General features: G+C 40.6%; 3 protein-coding genes across 9 annotated transcripts in view; 2 read left to right on the top strand and 1 right to left on the bottom strand.

Moving 5' to 3' along the window:
* fitm1l (fat storage inducing transmembrane protein 1, like) overlaps positions 1-20,704 on the bottom strand; it is a 59,256-nt gene that overhangs the window by 17,256 nt on the left and 21,296 nt on the right. The window lies entirely within an intron of this gene.
* LOC307018592 (uncharacterized protein) lies at positions 72-19,031 on the top strand. 4 transcript variants are annotated; one of them, XM_079648902.1, is made up of 13 exons: positions 72-4,563; positions 4,682-4,844; positions 5,039-5,231; positions 5,920-5,988; positions 6,311-6,379; positions 7,482-7,587; positions 7,954-8,024; positions 8,104-10,153; positions 10,355-10,441; positions 10,639-10,689; positions 10,814-10,846; positions 17,786-17,854; positions 18,468-19,031. In XM_079648902.1, exons 1-13 carry the CDS (start codon positions 4,437-4,439, stop codon positions 18,722-18,724), a joined length of 3,345 nt encoding a protein of 1,114 aa, XP_079505028.1. In that variant the 5' UTR covers positions 72-4,436; the 3' UTR covers positions 18,725-19,031. The 4 variants fall into 4 exon arrangements, with proteins under 4 accessions (XP_079505028.1, XP_079505031.1, XP_079505030.1 ...); XM_079648905.1 differs by lacking the exon at positions 5,920-5,988; XM_079648904.1 differs by lacking the exon at positions 6,311-6,379.
* Positions 11,354-17,739, top strand: LOC307018371 (uncharacterized protein). Its single transcript, XM_079648602.1, has 6 exons — positions 11,354-11,907; positions 12,320-12,590; positions 12,720-12,899; positions 13,005-13,213; positions 13,307-15,056; positions 15,162-17,739. Exons 1-6 carry the CDS (start codon positions 11,905-11,907, stop codon positions 17,384-17,386), a joined length of 4,638 nt encoding a protein of 1,545 aa, XP_079504728.1. The 5' UTR covers positions 11,354-11,904; the 3' UTR covers positions 17,387-17,739.

Raw genomic sequence — 20,704 nt, 5'->3', positions numbered from 1 at the left:
GTTATTATTATTATTATCATTATTATTATTATTATTATTATTATTATTATTATTATTATTATTATGTCTAATACTACCTACATTTCATTGCACCTTTACTATAGCTTTTATCTGATAATATACTTTAAGGGACTCAGTGTTTTAGTAGTCCATATCGGTCTTTGTCTCAAGACCACTTTTTTGAGGTCTTGTCTTTGAATTGACTGCATTTTACCATTGTATTATTTCATTCTTAGACAAGGCTGAATCTATACCAAGACTGCTCAAGATCTTAACTGCAGGGATATTACATAACTTCCATTGTCAGATGTAATTGTTTATTTGTTATTTATTGTTATTGGATATAAAAATGCATGCCCAACATAGAGTACACCACCGTGTGCCCTTAGTAAAAATGTGGATGTTGTTTTGTCAAAGTAGTCCTTCAATATAAATAAATGCTCACAAAATGGTTCAGAAATGTAAAATCAGGATATACATATCTCTCTCCGAACACATATCTATCATTGCACACATAAATGTGTATTGTTTTATGTAAATGTGAAAAATTCCACATTTATCCACATTTTTTATCAACACATGAATATTTATTGCTTTTTATGTATAAAGTGCTCTGCATTTCATACACGAAAGGCTAGTTTGTGAATGCAGGTTGAATAGTTTCTATATAAATGTAACAACACAAAATATATCTTTAATGAAAATTGCTAACACTTGAATTAAAATTCTTGTGGATATCTATTACAAACATTCTTGTGTGGATCTAAAACATTTTTAGAAACAAACCACATTTATGCAGATAGAGAAATGTATATGTAAATCCTCATTCTACCATGTGTGAATCATTATGTGTGCATTTATTTATATTGTGACTGATCCATAGTCAACGCTCCCCGTCCCCCCGTCATATGTAGAACAATATTGAAAATTGTATTGTGTTAGGTGGATGGTAAAACATAGACAAAGAGTGCTGAATTAAGATTGTAAGACTAATTTCAGCTCATTAGCGTCTGTTTGTATTTGTTTGCTCAAAGCAAACAACATTCCCACTCATACGACACTCATCTCTGCAATACTTCTAGAATAGAATTGGGAGGGATGAAACCCTCTTTAATAGTCTCACATGCAGAGCACACAGCACACAGTGAAATTTGGCCTCTGCATTTAACCCATCCTAGTACCAGGAGCCTAGTACTAGGAGCAGTGGGAAGCTAGTGGGCAGCTAGTGTACAGCGCCCGGGGAGCAATGAAAGTGAGGGGGTAAGGAGGGTGTCCGGTGCCTTGCTCAAGGGCACCACGGCAGAGCAGGAGGTGAACTGGGACCTCTCCAAGTAGTGGTCCACACTCCATATTTTAGGTCTGGTCGGGGACTTGAACCGGCGACCCTACGGCTCCCAGTCCAAGCCCCCTATGACTGAGCCACTACCCATCCAACACATTTACAAACCGAAATTCAGGTGAAGTTAGGATTTTGTGTAAAACATAAATAAAAACAGACTACAATGCTTTTCTAATTGTTGTTGACCTATATTCAGTTGAATCCACTACAAATACAAGATGTTTAATATTCAAACTGATAAACTGTTTAATATTCTTTCATTTTGAATTTGATTACTGCAACACGTTTCATAAAGCTGGGACAGTGTCAACAAAAGACTGGGAAAGTTAAGGAATGCTACAAAAATCCCAGTTTGGAACATTCCCCAGGTCAACAGGTGAACTGGAAACAGGTGAGTGTCATGATTGGGTATAAAAGAAGCCTCAAATATTTTCAAGCAAGGATGGGGCGAGGTTCCCCACTTTGTGAATAACTGCGTGAGCAAATAGTCCAACAGTTTAAGAACAACGTTTCTCAACGTACAATTGAGAGGAAATTAGGGATTCCATCATTCTGGTTTGGTGTGAAAGTGGCAACAGAGAACCGTTCGGGCTCCGTGCTGGTTCAACAGCGGTTCGCAATTGGTTCTCAATGTTGAACCAGTTTGCTTTTCCGCTGACCAGAGCCTCCTGTATGAGCTACGTCATCACGTCGCTGTTAACGACGCGGCGTAAAGCCTACATCACAACAACAATGGCGTCTTACATCGGAGCTGTGCTTCTGTTGCTCTTAAGCTTATGAAGCATGATTGAATTGAAGAACAACTTGTGCACCTTTCAGGGATGCAAACTTGTTGTTTTGGAAGCCCCTCTTTAGTTTTTCACCTGCTGGGCCCAGAGTAAAATGCTTTGGTGAGCATAAACTAGAGGGGAACAGCAAACACCAGTGTGATTTTTGTGAAGTTGTGACTATCTTGGACAAAGATATAGGGGGGGGGGGGGATCCAAATCCGGCAGCACCTGCTCTGCTGGATTTGGAAGCCCCTCTTTAATTTTGTACCTGCTGGGCCCAGAGTAAAATGCTTTTGTGAGCACACACTAGAGGGGAACAGGCAACAGTGTGATTTTGGTGACGTTGTGACTGTCCTGGACAAAGTTGTAGGGGGGGTGCCATATCTAGCAGGAGAAATACCTGCTCTGCTGAACATGTTATGTAGAGAACAGTGCAGATCTTCCCTATTGACACCAGTAAAAACCTAGTCTAAAATAAGGAACATTAATAGTGTGATAGAGGCACAGATATAAGATCAATAATACACTTTATTTTAGGGCACCTTTCAAAACATTCAATGTCACTTCAAAATAAAATAAAAAATAAAATATGAGTGGCATTACAATACAAACATGTGTTGAGTAGGAAATCACAGAGGACAATCACATTCAAAGGAGCAATTAAAGTGAGTGAAGCCAGTTTGAAAAAATTATCTTTGAGGCTTGATTGAAAATAACACATTGTCTGACATTATCATATATGTTATATCATTACTGTTATATAATTGCTTACTATTCGTGGTTATCAAGTATCAGACACTTAAACAACAGCGAAGGTTTTAAGAAATAGGACTATACTGACAAATTACATATTATCCTGTCATTGTCTGTGCTGAAGGAGGAACATAACAGAGTGGGACTACACTTAAAAACGGAAGTTTGTTCCAATACGAAGATTGTGACAGATCTGAAAAGTGTCCTTAAAACGAGCCTCCTCGCAATTGTATGCACATTATTTATTCAACCGTTTGCTGTTTAATCTGATGGGAAATAAATATATCATTCAAAAGATGCGCGTCCTCGCGAACAGGGCTTCAATCTACGGCAAGGCTTCAATCTACGGCATAACACCGGCATTGCTGACTCTTCTCAGCCTCTCAAATCATATTAAATTGATCCTTTTTCCATTAAAGGGAAACACTGCTTTAGCAAGGGAGCACCACGTTCCCAGCGGGTAACCACGAAAATTATTTCAGTGTCCGGCCCGGGCCGAGCAGGCATCATCATATGTCCGAAAAATAGGCAGAGTGTCTGGATTACATGGAGCTCAGCTCAATGTTACAATAAGTTATAATTTACTTTTAATAAGGTAACTTTACCTTTGTTTACATGCATCCAATCATGAATGTATACATTTGCCCTTAATAATATTTTGACGTTTGGGAATCAGCATTCCGTGGAAATTCACAAGGGGGAGGGACTCCCCGGACTGCGGTGGCAGTGAGGCCATATTCGCATTTCATTCCCCAGACGTCACAAGTTCAAGGTAGGACTGGTGTAAAAAATTAAATGACACTGCTAATGTTATCTTTTAATTCTTGTTTCGAAGCATGTCACTGTTTTTATATTGGAAGCTTGTTGAAACTGTATGGAATGACAGGTTTTAGGCTAAAACGTTAGCAGCTACGGCTAATGCTAGCTTATTTGGGGACACATGTCAGCATTCATCTAGTCAGTAGGCCTACATTTGCGTTTTTTATTCCAAATAATGTTATTTAAGGCAGTTTTTTCCATACATTTTTTGAGCAAGCATTTGTAGATAATATTGATGAGTTTAATTCATCCTGGTAAGTTCCAACTCCATGTGAGTTGGAACTTAAAAGTAAAAGTAGCATGCTTCACAGACATAGCATGCTTCACAGACATAGCTGTTAGCCCATTGCTGCGTTAACAGTGAACTATGCTCTGATTAAGTTGATGAAATATCTCAGATATTTAGCGTAATTGCTGACTGTTACCTATGTTATTGCCGTCTTATAATCACAGCTTTCCATGTCTTACATTTGTCTGCACTTTTCAAGCTGTTAGCTGCTGGAAGCAGCCAGTTAGTTAGCCATCTGTTTCTGCATCTGAATTTAAAGTTAATTTAAACCCATACAGCGTAACAGCGTTAACACTGGTTGAGATTTTGAGGGAAGCATCCAGTGAAAATATGAAGTTGAACAGTTTATTTTGTTTATAGATGCCAAATGCAGTGACTTATCAGCCATTGTTACACATATTAAGCTGTTTCAGTGGTATGGCTTGCATAGATAATCAAAGGTTCTGTTTTCTCACCAACAGTGAAAATGATGGATATGACATCAGCAAGACCTCGGAGAGCAAAGATTAAACCGCGAGAAGAGGCTGCACATTTTTCATCCGTGTGCAAAGACAAGGATGGATTTGATGTGAAATTCATCAATTCCTACAAAGGTGAGTGACAAAAGTATTTTGTCACTATTTTGTGTACTATTCTTGTCATGAGCATGACAAATGTGTATTGTTGTTTAACCTCATCACTTCTCCTGACCCATCCTCTGATCTTTGTTAGGTCGAGGAGTTTTCAGCTGCCGACCGTTTCAAAATGGAGACTTCCTCATTGAATACAGAGGGGAAGTCATTACAAAGTCTGAACGTGAAAACCGGCATAAACTATATCATAATGCACTCAAGGTTTTCATGTTCGACTTTCGTTTTAATGGACAAGAGTTATGGTAGGTAAATATTGTAATGTTATTTCTAAATGTGTAGTTACCCAGACATACAAACACTGCTATATTGATGTTAAGTTGGGCATACAGTGTACATTTTGAGACTTTTTTTGTCTATATGTATTTAATCTAATGCTAGTTTGCTGTGGTTGTAATACTGTTAGTTTGTAATCAGAATTGTGTCCTTGCCCAATCAGTGTTGATGCTGCCAAAGAGGACAACTCCCTAGGGAGACTTGTCAACGATGACCATGTGAACCCGAACTGCAAAATGAAATTGATCAAAGTGGATGGAAAGCCCCATCTTTGTCTTTTTGCAGTCAAAGACATCAGTCCCGGACAAGAGATAGCTTATGACTACAGCGATTCTGATTGGCCATGGAGATGCAGGGTAATTATGAACTGTGTCTTGTATCATCACTGCTATGTAAATCTATCATTTAACACTATTTTCACAACAAACTTAGCTCTGCCATGTCCAATATGTTAGTCACATGGAAAATTGAACAGTTCTATAAGAAATGCTATTAATACATAAGATGATTTTAAATTATGGCCATTGACTTGATGACCTGTTATTGAACTATGAGGTGGATATTGTGTGTTAACTCACAACAAGAGCCAGTAAAGCATTTGTGTACTACTATGGATGTTTAGTGATTCAACTTGGTCCTTCTTCATCCCCAAGATTTCCACTGAGACTCTGCATGAAAATGCTGCCATGACACCTGAGTCCCATTATGATGACATTCAACAGGTGAGTTAACCACAACTCAATGTTGGTATTAGTTACATGTTTCTTTCCAGTTATAAACCATGTAGACTGGATTTGAATTGTGAGGTTCGATACACAGGTCCTGTGTATCACTCTACTGGACCGCTTTAGACACTAAGAGGACTGTGTGTCAATGCCTTTTTTCTTCTTACTGTTAAACTGAATGATCATACTCTTTAGATATTACATACTATAATCAGTGTCTTTCTACATGATTGTGTTAACTCACAACAAGAGCCATTAAAGCATTTGTGTACTACTATGGATGTTTAGTGATTCAACTTGGTCCTTCTTCATCCCCAAGATTTCCACTGAGACTCTGCATGAAGATGCTGCCATGACATCTGAGTCCCATTGTGATGACATTCAACAGGTGAGTTAACCACAACTCAATGTTGGTATTAGTTACATGTTTCTTTCCAGTTATAAACCATGTAGACTGGATTTGAATTGTGAGGTTCGATACACAGGTCCTGTGTATCACTCTACTGGACCGCTTTAGACACTAAGAGGACTGTGTGTCAATGCTGTTTTTCTTCTTACTGTTAAACTGAATGATCATACTCTTTAGATATTACATACTATAATCAGTGTCTTTCTACATGATTGTGTTAACTCACAACAAGAGCCATTAAAGCATTTGTGTACTACTATGGATGTTTAGTGATTAAACTTGGTCCTTCTTCATCCCCAAGATTTCCACTGAGACTCTGCATGAAGATGCTGCCATGACATCTGAGTCCCATTGTGATGACATTCAACAGGTGAGTTAACCACAACTCAATGTTGGTATTAGTTACATGTTTCTTTCCAGTTATAAACCATGTAGACTGGATTTGAATTGTGAGGTTCGATACACAGGTCCTGTGTATCACTCTACTGGACCGCTTTAGACACTAAGAGGACTGTGTGTCAATGCCTTTTTTCTTCTTACTGTTAAACTGAATCATCATACTCTTTAGATATTACATACTATAATCAGTGTCTTTCTACATGATTGTGTTAACTCACAACAAGAGCCATTAAAGCATTTGTGTACTACTATGGATGTTTAGTGATTCAACTTGGTCCTTCTTCATCCCCAAGATTTCCACTGAGACTCTGCATGAAGATGCTGCCATGACACCTGAGTCCCACTATGGGTTCAACATTGTCCATGGCAGATTTGTCTTGCCTCCTTTATAATAAACAATTAACGAATCTGGGCGGGATTATCAGTATTTTATTACATTTGGGGAGTGCCAAATTTGCTGTACCGGATGGCACAGACCTTTATATTTATCATTTTATTTTATGAATGATACGGACGTTTTTAATAAGTAACCGCTGCTCTACTGCAAAGGCGTAGTGCTGCGAGTAAAGACGGAGAGAGTTGCCGTTGATTAGTTAACACACTTGCTTATTGCTTATAGATAATATGTTCAAACACTTGGAGTAATTCCCTCTCTTGTGCGGAAAAAGTACACGTTTGGATTAATGTTGTGTTGAAGTTCATTTATCAGATAAATATGTTGTTTTTACAAAGGGGAGAAGGAAAATGAAGTCCTTTTTTTAATGTTGTATTTGACGTTTCTGACCAGGAAAAAGAAACCAAGGAGCTGTTGGTTATTCTTGTGATTATGTTAAATTTGAGCTATGTACAAGACGCTTATTTAAGATATATTTACATGGGGACAATATTATTTTAATGGAAGTTACAGTACATTTAGTATTTTAATTGCAACAGTGATGGTTTCTCCAGTCACATCTGCACTAGCTTACCTGTCAACCCATTTAATATTAAAATTAAGTCGGAGACAATGTTTTAAATTGCAAGAGTAAAGTATTTTTTATTGTTATTTCATAATCAATGTTTTTTGTCCACAGAACTGTAAACATGAGTTGGTCTCCTCAGTTGTAGCAAGCTTGGACAAATGTGCCAGGTGTCGTGGACCCTTTGCTCCCTTGAAGTGGATTGGTGTGAGATGTAAAAGTGAGTATTTTGTTTTGATAAATAAATGGTGTCCATGAATGCTCAACCATACATTTTATTATAATGGATTTTTTTCTGACCGAATGTTGTTTTTGTCAATGGAAGTTTATCATTTCAATTTGACCTGCTTTTTAAAATATGGAATTGATTTCTATTTTATTCTCACACTGATGATAAAAAAGTAAAGGAACAAACTACATAAATGCTACATTACAAAATACTATATTTGTAGAGGGCAACAACTTCTTTGTGGTGATTAAATCTGCCTCTGAGAATAAAAAGAGTGAGTCAGTAAGTCAAATGCTTACTTCACTTGTACAATATTTTTGAAACTCAATAGTAATGACTTTGTAATGCTCTGTTCAGTTTGCTCCTGCTTCTGGCACAAATCCTGTTATGATCAAGAATCGAAGATGAACCTGAAAACACAGCAATTTGTGAGTTGGTTCTCTGAATTAATCTTAAAGTTGTGCACTTAAAGGCTCATGGTAATAATACTCCCTTTCTTTATATCAGGATTTCAAAGAACCAACTTCAGATGAAGCTACATCAGAGGAGGAGGAATATGTACCAGATTCTTATCCAGACAGTTATTCGGATAGTTCATTGGAATTGTTAATCGAGCCTCCAAAAAAAGTTACTAAAATACAATCTATTGAAGCGTCGTGCAGTGAGTCTGCATCGAAGAAGACAGAAAAAAGGCACATTCTAGGAGGTTTCATGGAAGAAGAGGAAAAAACTTTGCCTAACGATGCCGTCAGCACAGCGCACCTTGAAAAGACTTGTAGAGAAGCCAAACAAGCACTAGTATTAGGAGTTCAAGCTAAAGACAATGCTACCGTAACATCTGTTAGGGAACGAACCGAAGCTTCTGAAGATCAGTGCTTACTTTCAAACAAACCCTCTTCTGTAAGCCACAAAACGTTTTGCTACATTTGTGGAAAACCACAGTCAAAATTTACACGTCACTTGAAAACCCATGAGAAGACAAATGTGGATGTTGCTCGAGCTTTAGCACTCCCAAAGGACTCAAAAGAACGTACGAAAATGCTCAACAAACCACGGAAGAAAGGGAACTATGAACACAATAAAGAGGTTTTAACAAGTGGGTCCGGTTTGCTGAAACTTAGACGCAAATCAAAGAAAGGGTATGATTCAAAAGACTATGTGCACTGCATGTATTGCCAGGCTTTGTATCTTCGGAAAGATCTGTGGCGCCATGTACGGATATGTTCTTTAAAGCCTGTGGGAGCCAATGCAGGGTCAGGAAGAACTAGGGTCTTGTCAATGGCCAGTATGGCGGAGTCGACATTGTGTCAGCAGATATCACCAGGTGTTTGGAAGCTGTTAACTGCGATGAAATCTGATGACGTTTCTGCTGCTGTCCGCAGCGACTTCTGCATTCTTCAACTGGCCCAGTCATTCTTCAACAAACATGGACAGGATCCCACCAAATACGATTATATTCGACAGAAACTCAGAGAAGTTGGAAGACTTCTTCTCACGCTGCGCAAAGAATTTTCCATACAAACCCTTGAGGATGCTGTAAGACCTGCCAACTTCCATGTGGTCATCCGTGCTGTCAAAAGAGTGTCTGGATTTGAGGAAGAAAAGCACTTCTACCAAACTCCAAGCCTAGCACTTAAGTTGGGCCACTCATTGCGAAAGATATGTGACATCATACACTGCAGAGCTCTGATGGCAGAAGACAGTGAGCTTATAAAGTCCACCCAGACTTTTCAAACATTGTATACCTCAAAGTGGTCTGAACTTGTCTCACACACAGCTTTGACAACCTTACATGAGGCACACTTCAACAAGCCATCTACTCTGCCTTTTACAGCAGACGTCCAACTTCTCCACCAACATCTGGAGAAAACCGCAAGTTTAGCATATGAGGAGTTAGAAAAAACGCCATCACCACATATCTATGCTAAACTTTGCAAAGCAACTCTGGCAAAGATAATACTCTTCAACCGAAGACGTGGAGGAGAAGTGTCAAAAATGCACGTCAAAGGCTTTCTCGAGAGGGACACAACTGCCTTACACAAGGATGTTGCCATTGGACTTTCAAAGTTTGAACAAAAACTTTGTAAACATTTTAGTCGTGTGGAAATTAGGGGGAAAAGAGGGCGCAAAGTTGCTGTTCTGCTATCACCAGACATTGTTGATGCTTTAAAACAACTCTTAAGCAAAAGAAAAGAATGTGGAATTCCAGAAGACAACTATTTCTTGTTTGCAAGACCTCAATGTTTGACTCCTTACAGAGGACAGGACTGTCTGAGGATTTATGCTAATGAATGTGGCGCCAAGAACCCCGAACTTCTGAGGTCGACAAAGTTGCGCAAACATGTTGCAACTTTGTCCCAAGTCTTGAACCTCAAGAACCATGAGTTGGACCAAGTTGCTGACTTCCTAGGACACGATATTCGTGTCCACAGACAGTATTACAGGCTCCCAGAAGCAACAACCCAGCTGGCAAAAATATCGAAACTCCTCCTAGCCATGGAGAAAGGGTCCCTCCAAGATCTTCAAGGCAAAACACTAGAAGAGATTCAAATAGAAGGTATTACTGTTTTAAAGTTATTTAAAGGATTACAAGCACTGTGAACAGTCATTTACTGAAGCAAAATGTAATATATAGACAACCTTTAGAAATCCATCATTATAACTTTAGCATTCATCAAGCTTCAGATTTATCACAATTTAAAAAAATTGTAATTTGCAATGCTAAACGTCTTTGATGCTAAAAGTTTTATTTTGACAGATAACTTGGACTTGACTGATATCGGGGAAAGTGAAGACAGTGAGGCGGAAGAGGAGGATCCTGTCCCACATCTAAAGACAAATATGGGTAAATGAATGTAAATATACAAACATCAAATTATTAAAATCCAAATAAGAATAGTAGATTATGGCCGCACAGTCTGTGTGGGCATCTTAAATATCTTAAATAGTAGAACTGTTTAACTGATTTATCTCATATTTGAATTGGCACCAACCTGTTCACATCACATGACCAATTATATTGACCTGTACTAACATTTGCAGGGATGGAGACAGCAAGGCGTCCTGTTGAGGAACCTCCAGGCACCTCAGATGGTAGGACCGCCCCCCCACCTCAGTCCTTCAGTATACTCAGATATTTTAATGTAATTGCATGTAGGCTAAGCAATGTTACTGAAGGTTACCATGCGTTTTCTAATATTATATTATCCATTTTCAGATATTGATTCCGCCCTAGAAGGCCCTTCTAAAGGTATGAAAGGAAGAGAAGTTTTTAACTAGCAAGTATATCTCAAATGAGGGCTTTTAGTCATCTTTGGTTCAACAACAGATTTATATTCAAGAGTTGAAAAGCTTTATTTTACCTTGGACTACTTTCTGGTCAGATAATTGTCCTTCAAACATTCATCCCCATCTCCACTTTCCAATGATTTTCCAAATCACTCAAATTCATTCATTAAGTGCAACACACATTTCCTCCCGTCTTTTACATTTTCAATTCAATTCAAAGGCTTTATTGTCACATGCACAGAAGCTAAAGTGTAGTCTGGCAGTGAAATTATTGCGTCCCAATCCCCTCCAACAATGCAACATAGTATATACAGGGGCAGTTCCATTCTGGTGATGTGCTGTGCAGTTTTCACCACCCTCTGTAAAGCCTTTTACAGAGGGTTTTGTAATCATGTAATAACATAATAGCTGAAATGAAGATTGAATATTTACACAAATCTCTTGGTAGTTAGGGAAAGTTAGGTATTTTTTTGGCCATATCGTGAAATAATTTATTACCAATAGCTTTTTTTACCATATGTCCCTATAGGTGTCTAGTAACATCTCCCAATTTATCCACAGCCAAATCCTCTGGGAATCGCCTTGAGAGCCAATCAAAGTTGGGGTGCCCAGAGGGCCTGGGTAAAAATAGTGAAAACATTTTTTCTACCAAAAGTGACTTTTGAGATGTCTAACTATGGTTTTTTAGGGGTGCTGAATCTATCCCAGCCATTAGTTTTGAGTCAAAATGACTCCTTAACCCTGAAATATTGATCTGTCAAATTTAACCTATGGATTTGGGGTGAAAAATGTATTCTACACATTGAATAATCCACTCTGAATTTAAAAGACACTACAGTAATGACATCTGCTAGGTACGTGCTCAGTATAATTACTTCTCTGCACGTGGAGAATATCAAGGTAGAGGTATTTTGCAGCTGCTTTTATTCAAAGCGTGCAGATTGAACCCAGGCCTCCCGTATACCAGTCGAAGACACTAACCACTGCTCCAACACGCCCACAACAAAGTTACTTTCTGACATGGTAAGTAAATAATTTTGCTTTCTAAAGTTTAGTTGGCTATACATTTATTTATAGGCCCATGCATCATTTTTATCTCTTAGTTACAGCCTAAAATGAATGTTGCTAGCTAGCATCCAACTTAAGTTAGCTAACATTAGGCTAATATCAAATCTAGTACCTTAGCTAAATAAACCATTATAAATAGTCTCTGTGTCATTGATCAACATTAATTGTGTTGTAAATTGTGTCATTTTATAGTGGGCTCACTATATGATTCAAAGTGAGATTATTGTTCATAGTTACACATAATCTATTAATGTGGCTGTGTGGACCCATTCTGCATGATATGTTTGATAAGTCTTGCCTTTGCCTTGCCTTGCCTAGTAAACAAAAACAAAAAGTAATTGTTCACCGAGCTGTCTTGTCTTTTTAGGACAGTATGGAAGTTGATACCACAAATTGTCATGGTTTGAGGTGCTTCATCTGTGGTGGTCCTGGGACTGAAATGCAAAAACTCTCAAAAGTCACTCACAAAGGTTATCAGCAGCTATTATCTTATTCTGAGATCGTAGATGATGCAATGCTGATCAACAGACTACATGAGGACTGGAATGATGGAGATGACCCCAAGCTGAAGTACCATTTGGATTGTAGAACCGAGTTGTACCATCGTTCGAGAAGTGTATCCATTGCGAAACGTTCAGGTTTTCTTTTTCATTATGTCAATGTTGTTGCCACTTTCTGTCAATCATTCCGTTCAACTCATCATTTCAATCCAATACATTTTGTGGCATGAATAAAAGCTCACGAAATTGTCTTTCATCCATCCAAAGGACAAGATGCTCAAGACCAACGATCAGACAGGATGAAAAGACGCAGCGTACTGTCTGGGCCAAGTACTTCAAGTGCTGGTAGCTCCACATTCCAAACCCCATCAGCACACCTGGTCTACCGTGATGTTTGTATCCTCTGCAATAAGAGCATCAATGTTGAAATGCTTGTAAAATACCCTAGTAAGTTGCCTGTCTTCTACATTCTCATGAATGAGTTTGAAAGGTCTTTCTTTTTTTTCAAATTAAAACTCTCTTTAGTAAATCATATATGTGGCTATAACCCAGACACAGCCCGGAAGTTGTATCGTGCACCTGACAATCGCTTCCAGGACAGACTGAAAAGGAATTTGTTGGAGACAGCTGTGAGACGAGGAGATGCCTGGGGAGTTGAAGTTGCTGGTCGCCTGTCTGGAATAATAGATTTGGTAGCTGAAGAGGCACTGTATCATCTTCGGTGCAGGTCCCAGTTCGAGAACCCAGTTACAAACTCTGGGGTAATATATTTTTTTCAAGACCAGAAGTCCCAGACTCTGTAGACAAGGTTCTGAAGCCAATCATTTCAATTAAAAGTTGTTTTTCCCCCACAGGTCGGACGGCCTACAGATGAGGAGAGGCAGTTGCTGTTTGAGAAACTGTGCAAATGGATGGATGAAGAAGTGGAGCATGGTGTAACAAGTCTCGCTGAGATCCACATGAAGATGGAAGAACTTGACCCCACGGAGGACAAAAGTCTCACATATGTACGGATGTATCTTAAAAAAAAGCTTCAGGAACATTATGAGGAGTCTCTCTGTTTCAAATTAGATGAGGGAGGAAGATTCATTGTGTGGCTAAAAGACACTACAGAGGCAATCCTCCGAGACTACCATCAGCAGGTCATCAACCCCTCACAAACCATGGATGATTCTGCACTTAAAGACCTCATAATTTCCACTGCCATTCATCTGATCTGTGGAGACTTGGCAAGAGTTTCACTCGACACAAAGCAGTATCCCTCAGTAGACAGCATGACCAATACACAGAGCCAACTTGCTCTGATTCCTGACAGCCTCAAGCAGTTGCTGAAGGCAATTGTAAAAACTGACGAAAAGGTGGCAATGTGGGGACAGAACCTGCTGAAAGCATACCGCCCTCGATCAGGAGTTATGCCCTCCCAACTTGGACTTACAATTCAGCTTGACCACATGTTTGGATCAAAGTGGTTGATTGACCGTATTCATCACTTAGGATACTCTGAATCATATGTTGAGCTCCATCACTACAAGTATTGTTACTTGAACGTGAAAAATGGATGTGGTAGCATGGACCAGGATACCATAATCACAGATGAAGATGGTATAGATGTTGTGGAGCATGAGGAAGCAGAGGTCGATGCAGTCCTATCTGCAGAACAGCCAGAGGAGCAAGAGGAGAGTGGTTCTGGAATGCATGAAGAGAATCAGCAAACATTTGCCCTCTTTGTTCCTGCCGATAGCACTGTTCATCAATGTGTTGGTGATAATATAGATCTCAACATTGCCTCACTACAAGGAAACACAGCATTCCATGCAATGGGCATGATCAGAGTAACTTCTCCTGCTCCAGCAACAAGACAACATGAGCTTCACACAACCATACCAAGGAGGAACATGGCAGTTGAGGAAAAGGTAGCAACTCTCAAAGCAACAGAGGTGAAAATACTGTCCTTTGTACCAAAAAACAAAGCAGGATTGGCAGACATCCGTTTGGTTCCCATAGCTGATCTCCACCAAGACCCTCCGGTTTTGAAGTCAGGGGACATTGGTTGGATGGCAGGATGGGCTATCAAGAATTACAACGCCACATTTGAACATCCGAACTGGAATGGCTTCATGAAATCCATACATCAAACTGAATGCAGGAAAAAGTCCCTCATTGAGTTTCTTCCAATCATTGAGGGTGACCCAAACGAGTACAGAACCATCTACACTACTCTAATGGAGTGCCTACGCAGCGGTCAGTCTCCTGCTGTCATCACATTTGACATGCCAATATGGCTGAAAGCAACTCAGATAGTTCTCCAGTCTGACTTGCCCATCATCACTAGACTAGGAGGGTTTCATCTCCTGAAAAGCTTCCTGGGCTCTATTGGGGTTATTATGGCAGACTCAGGGCTGCAAGAGCTGATACAGCTAGTTTACCCAGGCAGCAACACTGCAGAACACATTCTCTCAGGCAGGGCTTATGCTAAGGCCATCCGGTTCCACCTTCTTGCATCAGCGGCAATTACCAAGTTTTTGCTGAAAGATGTTGCGTTCAGCGAGCAGGACTATGAAGACATGGAGAACTTCATCAGGACTGCAAAAGAAATGAAAAGAGGTAATTTGACCTTTCCCTAATCTGTGTCTCAAACTATCTCGGAGTATGCCGAATTATATTTTCTCATTATGTAGTAATACAATTAAAACTGTCTATCTCTAACAGGTTCCATGGACACACCAAGGATAGTCACTGTGTTCAAGGAGAGGATGGAGGAGAGGTTGAAGACTTTGTCTAAGGCTGGAAGAACACCTGCACTCTGGGTCTGGTACTATGGCAGAATCGATCTAATCAAGGTATTTATCAGGAGTGAGCGTGTCCCAGACCACACAGGTCACCTCAGCTGCATCATTGGAATGCTGAACACCTTTGCAGCAGCAGGGCACCATCAGTACGCAAAGGGAGCAAGGCTCTATGTACAACTAATGCAGCAGCGACAGGACTGTCCCATGTTCCAGGAAACTCTGTCCAAGTTTACTGTGTATGGCAACCATGTAGTCCGGTTCTCAGACCATGAGTGGTCAGGCACATGGACTGACATCACAATAGAAACCACACTCATGCGTGAGGCCAAATCCTCAGGTGGTTTAAGCAGAGGGCGGTTCCGGAACAAATCTGCTCACAAGTGTTGGGTTCAGACTCTCAACCACTTCTCATTCATTCACCAGGAGCTTGAAGGAGTAATGAACAAACGTAGGGTACCTATCCACACAGACATCACAAAAGCCCAGATGGAGAAAGACAATGACTCTGTTAATGCCATAGTTGGATGGTTGGAGGAAGTCAACCCCTTTGATTCCATACGGGACAGTAAGACCCTGGTATCTTTCTCGACGGGGTTCAGCAGCACTCCTGGGGACTCAGTCAATGCTGATCAGGCAGAGGAGGTTGGCAGAGCCATACAGGCCAAGATGGATGGGAAAACTGTTCTGGATGCAATGGAAACCAAGCACAAGGTCAAGTCATTGGCAAGCCTCAGATCTGCTCCTAAAATCAATGGAGAGAAGCTAATCACTGACTCACTCAAGCTCTTCAACCGCCTCATCATCATTAGTGAGCGTGAAGTCAAGACCAAAGAAGCTTTGCGCTTTGAGTTGACGCCAACACCAATGTCTCTATTTGACAAGAATCAGAAGTTGCGAAAGCCAGACAAGGCTGCCCTAGCAAAGTTCCTGAAGGCTTTTGTGGAGCCTGTTGAAAAACTAACCTGCACAAGCCTGGTGGTTGATGGCGGTTGGCTCCTGCACAGCGTCAAATGGGAGGCTAACCTCACGTGGAAGGACATCACTGAGAGCTACCTCCGGTTTGTGATGTCCATAGGTAGCCAGCACGTCCGGATCACTGTGGTCTTTGATGGATATGGTAGCTCCACCAAGGACCATGACCACCTGAGACGAACCAAGAATGCATGCTGTGACATTCAGATTCGTCCAGACTTAAAAAACATCATTCCGCGGGAAAGGTTTCTTGACAACAAGAACAACAAGGCTCAGCTCATTCTGCTCCTTGCTGAGACCTTCCAAAGAGCTAGGATCAGTGTTCAACTATGCTCTGATGATGCTGACACCTCCATCGTGTCTGCAGCACTAAATGAGGCAATAGAGTCTTCTGTTGAGGTGAGGGCTGAGGACACAGACGTCCTGGTTATGCTGGTCCATCATAGGGCAAACCACCCGGTCTTCCTCACGACAGCTAAAGATACATCTTATGATGTCAGAAAGATTCGAGAGGCACTCCCGGAGAGGTACCGTAAATACCTTATATTCCTACATAGCTTCTCTGGCTGTGATACTGTATCAGCAATTTCTGGGTTTAGCAAACCAACGTTGCTCAGCAAGCTCTGCCAGACTGACAAATCAGAGCGGGCCATGGATGTGTTCTGTGACATCAGAGCCAAGAAAAGTGACATCATCGAAGCTGGCTGCGAACTGTTCAAGAACATATTCCGTGGTAATCCATCTGGAGATTTGGAAGATTTAAGATTTGATATCTTCAGCAAGCGGGCGGCAGCTGGGAGCATCAAGCCTGAGAAACTGCCTCCAACTACAGGAGCTGCAGCACAGCACTCACTGCGGGCATATCTCCAGACCAGAGATTGGCTAATGCTACAAAGTCCATCTTTGGATGTCCTTGAGTATGGATGGAAACAAGGAAAACATGGTTATGAACCAGTCCCTACAACAGATCCCATGGCACCAGATTACCTTCTGAAGTTAGTCTGCTGCAACTGCGCAGGTGACTGTGGCACTCTCAGGTGCTGCTGTAAAAAGCAAGGAGTCAAATGTATTTCTGCTTGTGGGAACTGTCATGGTAACTCTTGCCAGCACATCAACCAGCCAGATGATAATAATAGTGAGGGAGATGCAGGGGAGTTTGATGAGGTTTGTTAAAATGTCAACTAATAACGCTAGTTTTGATTTGCAATTGTTCAATAAAACCACTTTTTATGGATTGTTTATGGAGTTGGAGTCATTTTTACTCAAAACCAATGACTGGGACAGATTCAGCACCCCTAAAAACCCCTAGTTAGACATCTCAAAAGTCACTTTTGGTAGAAACATTTTTTTCACTATTTTTACCCACGCCCTATGGGCACCCTAACTTTGATTGGCTCTCAAGGCAATTCCCAGAGGATTTGGCTGTGGATAAATCGGGAGGTGTTACTAGACACCTATAGGAACATATGGTAAAAAAAGCTATTGGTAATAAATTATTTCACGATATGGCTAAAAAAATACCTAACTTTCCCTAACTATGGTTAAGATGGATGTTTTCTTCTTCTTTTCTAGCATTGAACACAAATGCAAATGAGAATGACAAGGAGCCTAGGAGGAGAGGGGACATGCATGAGCCACCTGGTAAATGTACACAACACATACACAAAATGCTACTACCAATGAGTCACTTTCTCAAGCATGGAGGTTAAACCCTGGTTCAGGTTATTGTGAAGCATTAAACGTTAAAGCCATGAACTGCATTTTTCTGTTAAACTGGAAGATTTGAGTTTATCATGACCAAATATTTAAAGAATATGGTTTCCTGAAACTATATTGTTACATGCGTCTTTTTCCTGTTAAGTCATTTAAAAACATAGTGAGGACGAAATACAAGTCTCAGAAAACTTGATCCTGTAAGTACTATTATTATGTCAAATACTAACCTTAAGCTGCGTAAGTTTAAAAAAAAAAACGTAACCCTACATACAGAAGAATCATTCCTGCAAGCTCTGCACAGTTAGACTTACAGATGTTTAGATATGGCAAAGAGCAAGCATTAGCATTTGATCCCTACATGCTATTGTTCAGAACCAGCACAATATCAGAAATTGGAAGAAAGAAAGCCGGAAAGACAGTTCGATGGCTTCATCCCAAACCCATTTGTAGTTATAGTTTTAGTAAGTAACATAATACATCTTAAATAAAATACGTGTTAACGTGTTTACCATTGACTGATCTCTTTTTCTGTTTGTAGAGTCACTTGAAAATGCTGTGGAGAGGAATCCCAGCAGAATGAAAAAACAGAAGTGGTCTCCAAAAGAGGTGGCAGCAGTTTTGAGACACTTTAATGCACACATTGCCAAGGGGAAATTGGCGACAATGATAGAATGCAGACAGTGCCAAGCTACAGAGCATCCTATTCTGGCTGGTCGCTCTTTGCAGAATGTTAGAGACTTCGTCAGGAACCAAGGCACGACTCAGAAGAAGAAAGCACTGCTACAAAAAAGATGACATTTAATCGAACATGCAGTGAGGACAGTTCACAGTTAAACTTTAATTATTATGTTACATGTAGGAGAAATGTTTTATTATAAGGATAATTACAAGATTAAAGCTGTTATGTTAGGATAATAAAAATGAAATCATTCCGGGGGCTGAGGGGTTGTTGCAGCACATAGTTATATTGAAGGATTGGAACTTCACGGATCAAACACTCATAAACCAAACGTTGCTAAAACAGAAACTAACTACCGTAATAAGGTAAACAACTATCCACAATCCAATTTCATCAAAACAACTTCACACCCGCCGCCCTCTGAGCTGGACAAATCACACAGGTGTCTCTCTGCAGCCAGAGGAGAGAGGAGGGGTCAGGGACCGTCTACGAAGATACTATACTCAATAACTCCTCTGTTGCTTAAAGGCCATGTAATGCATCTAACACAGGTGTTTTTTAACATGTAGTTTAGATATCACCAGAATAAAAATAAATAAAAATGTTTAAAGTTTCGTCATAATTAAATGACATATACGTTAAAAACCGATGTTGGTTCCGAAGTTTGCCGAGTACGCCCCCGATCACTCCCGAACGAGCGGTGACGTCACACGTGGCAAACATTGCCATTTGATCAAATCAGTCCAAATGGCAAGCAACGCGATAACTTCAGACAGCGACAGCGACAGCGATCATTCAAGCTCAGATTCAGTGGGTTATCTGGATTCAGTTACAGAAGTAGAGAGTGAACCAGCTAGCCTTTCACTTCAAGGCATTTTGCCTTATAAGTACGAGCCTCCTGCCCAGCAATCGAACAACGAGGCAGAAACTTGTGAAAGAGAAGCGGATTCCGCAGCCGGCGAGACTCGAGTCGGCAATACTGAATGGTAAATTCTGTTTTATTTAGTTTGACCTGCACTAAATGTCGATCTTAATTTGTCATCTGTTCCTCACACGTCCGGCAGATATTGTTTTGTTTTTTAATGTTATGTACAATATTCAGGTGTACATGTCAATGCTGTGAAAGCATGCCCACTGCAGATGAATGTGTATGCTGCAGAGAGATCTGGCAGGTGATGGAACAAATAGACAGTTTGCAACCTACTGACTAGATAGCAGAGTCCTGCATCGGGTCGGGTATCCGCGGGTACCCGACGGGTGACCCGCAAAAAAGGTGATTTGCGGGTGGTATTTTTTCAAACGCTTTTTTCCGGGTTCACTTCTGGGTAAAACAAAGATGATGCGGGTCCGGTTGCGGGTGTTGCATAATAAATATATTTAAACAATAATAATTTAGTTTAATGTTTAAATCCTCAGACCTCTCCTCCGCGGTACCGAGCATAATCATAACCTCTGCAGTGCATCTATCTGCTGCTGAGCGCACCACATTCTGAATGGCTGAGGTGAAGCTCTCTATAGCGGAGAATACAGCATTTTCAATAACTCTTCCTCAAGAGCAAAATCCAACGTCTGGGAGGCTTTTGGTGTCATCCTAGATGGAGAAAATAAACAACATCCCAGGCTTTTTGAGCCAAATATGCAACTGCGTGTGTTAATAATTGCACGTTGTCACTGCTTATATATATGCGGGTTCGGGTCGGGTTGCGGATCATGTGCCGGCGGGTCGGGTCGGGTTGCGGGACTAATTGGCAATATGTGCGGGTAGCGGGGCGGGTTCGGTAGGCCTACTGCACGTCACGGGTGCGGGGCGGGAGCGGGTCTTGAAAATCAGACCCGTGCAGGACTCTGCCAGATAGAAGACACCGACGAGAAACCAAGGTGCATTATTAGCCACCCAGGCTTTAGAGAAGGCTGTCTCAGTGTTTGGACACTGAAAATAGCGTATCTTCAATACAAACAACAACACAGAGCAGTTGATGGCCCACTACACCAGTAAGTAAATATTGATTGACCCAACTGCCTATTGCAGCTTTGCTTTCATATAATACTTTTAGTCGCTACAGATATGGTACACTTTTAAAGATACCATTAAACTC

This window comes from Notothenia rossii, assembly GCF_949606895.1.
Source record: "Notothenia rossii genome assembly, chromosome: 9".
Taxonomy (NCBI): domain Eukaryota; kingdom Metazoa; phylum Chordata; class Actinopteri; order Perciformes; family Nototheniidae; genus Notothenia; species Notothenia rossii.
Note: the sequence above shows the minus strand (reverse complement) of the source record. Positions and strands in the feature narration are given on the sequence as shown.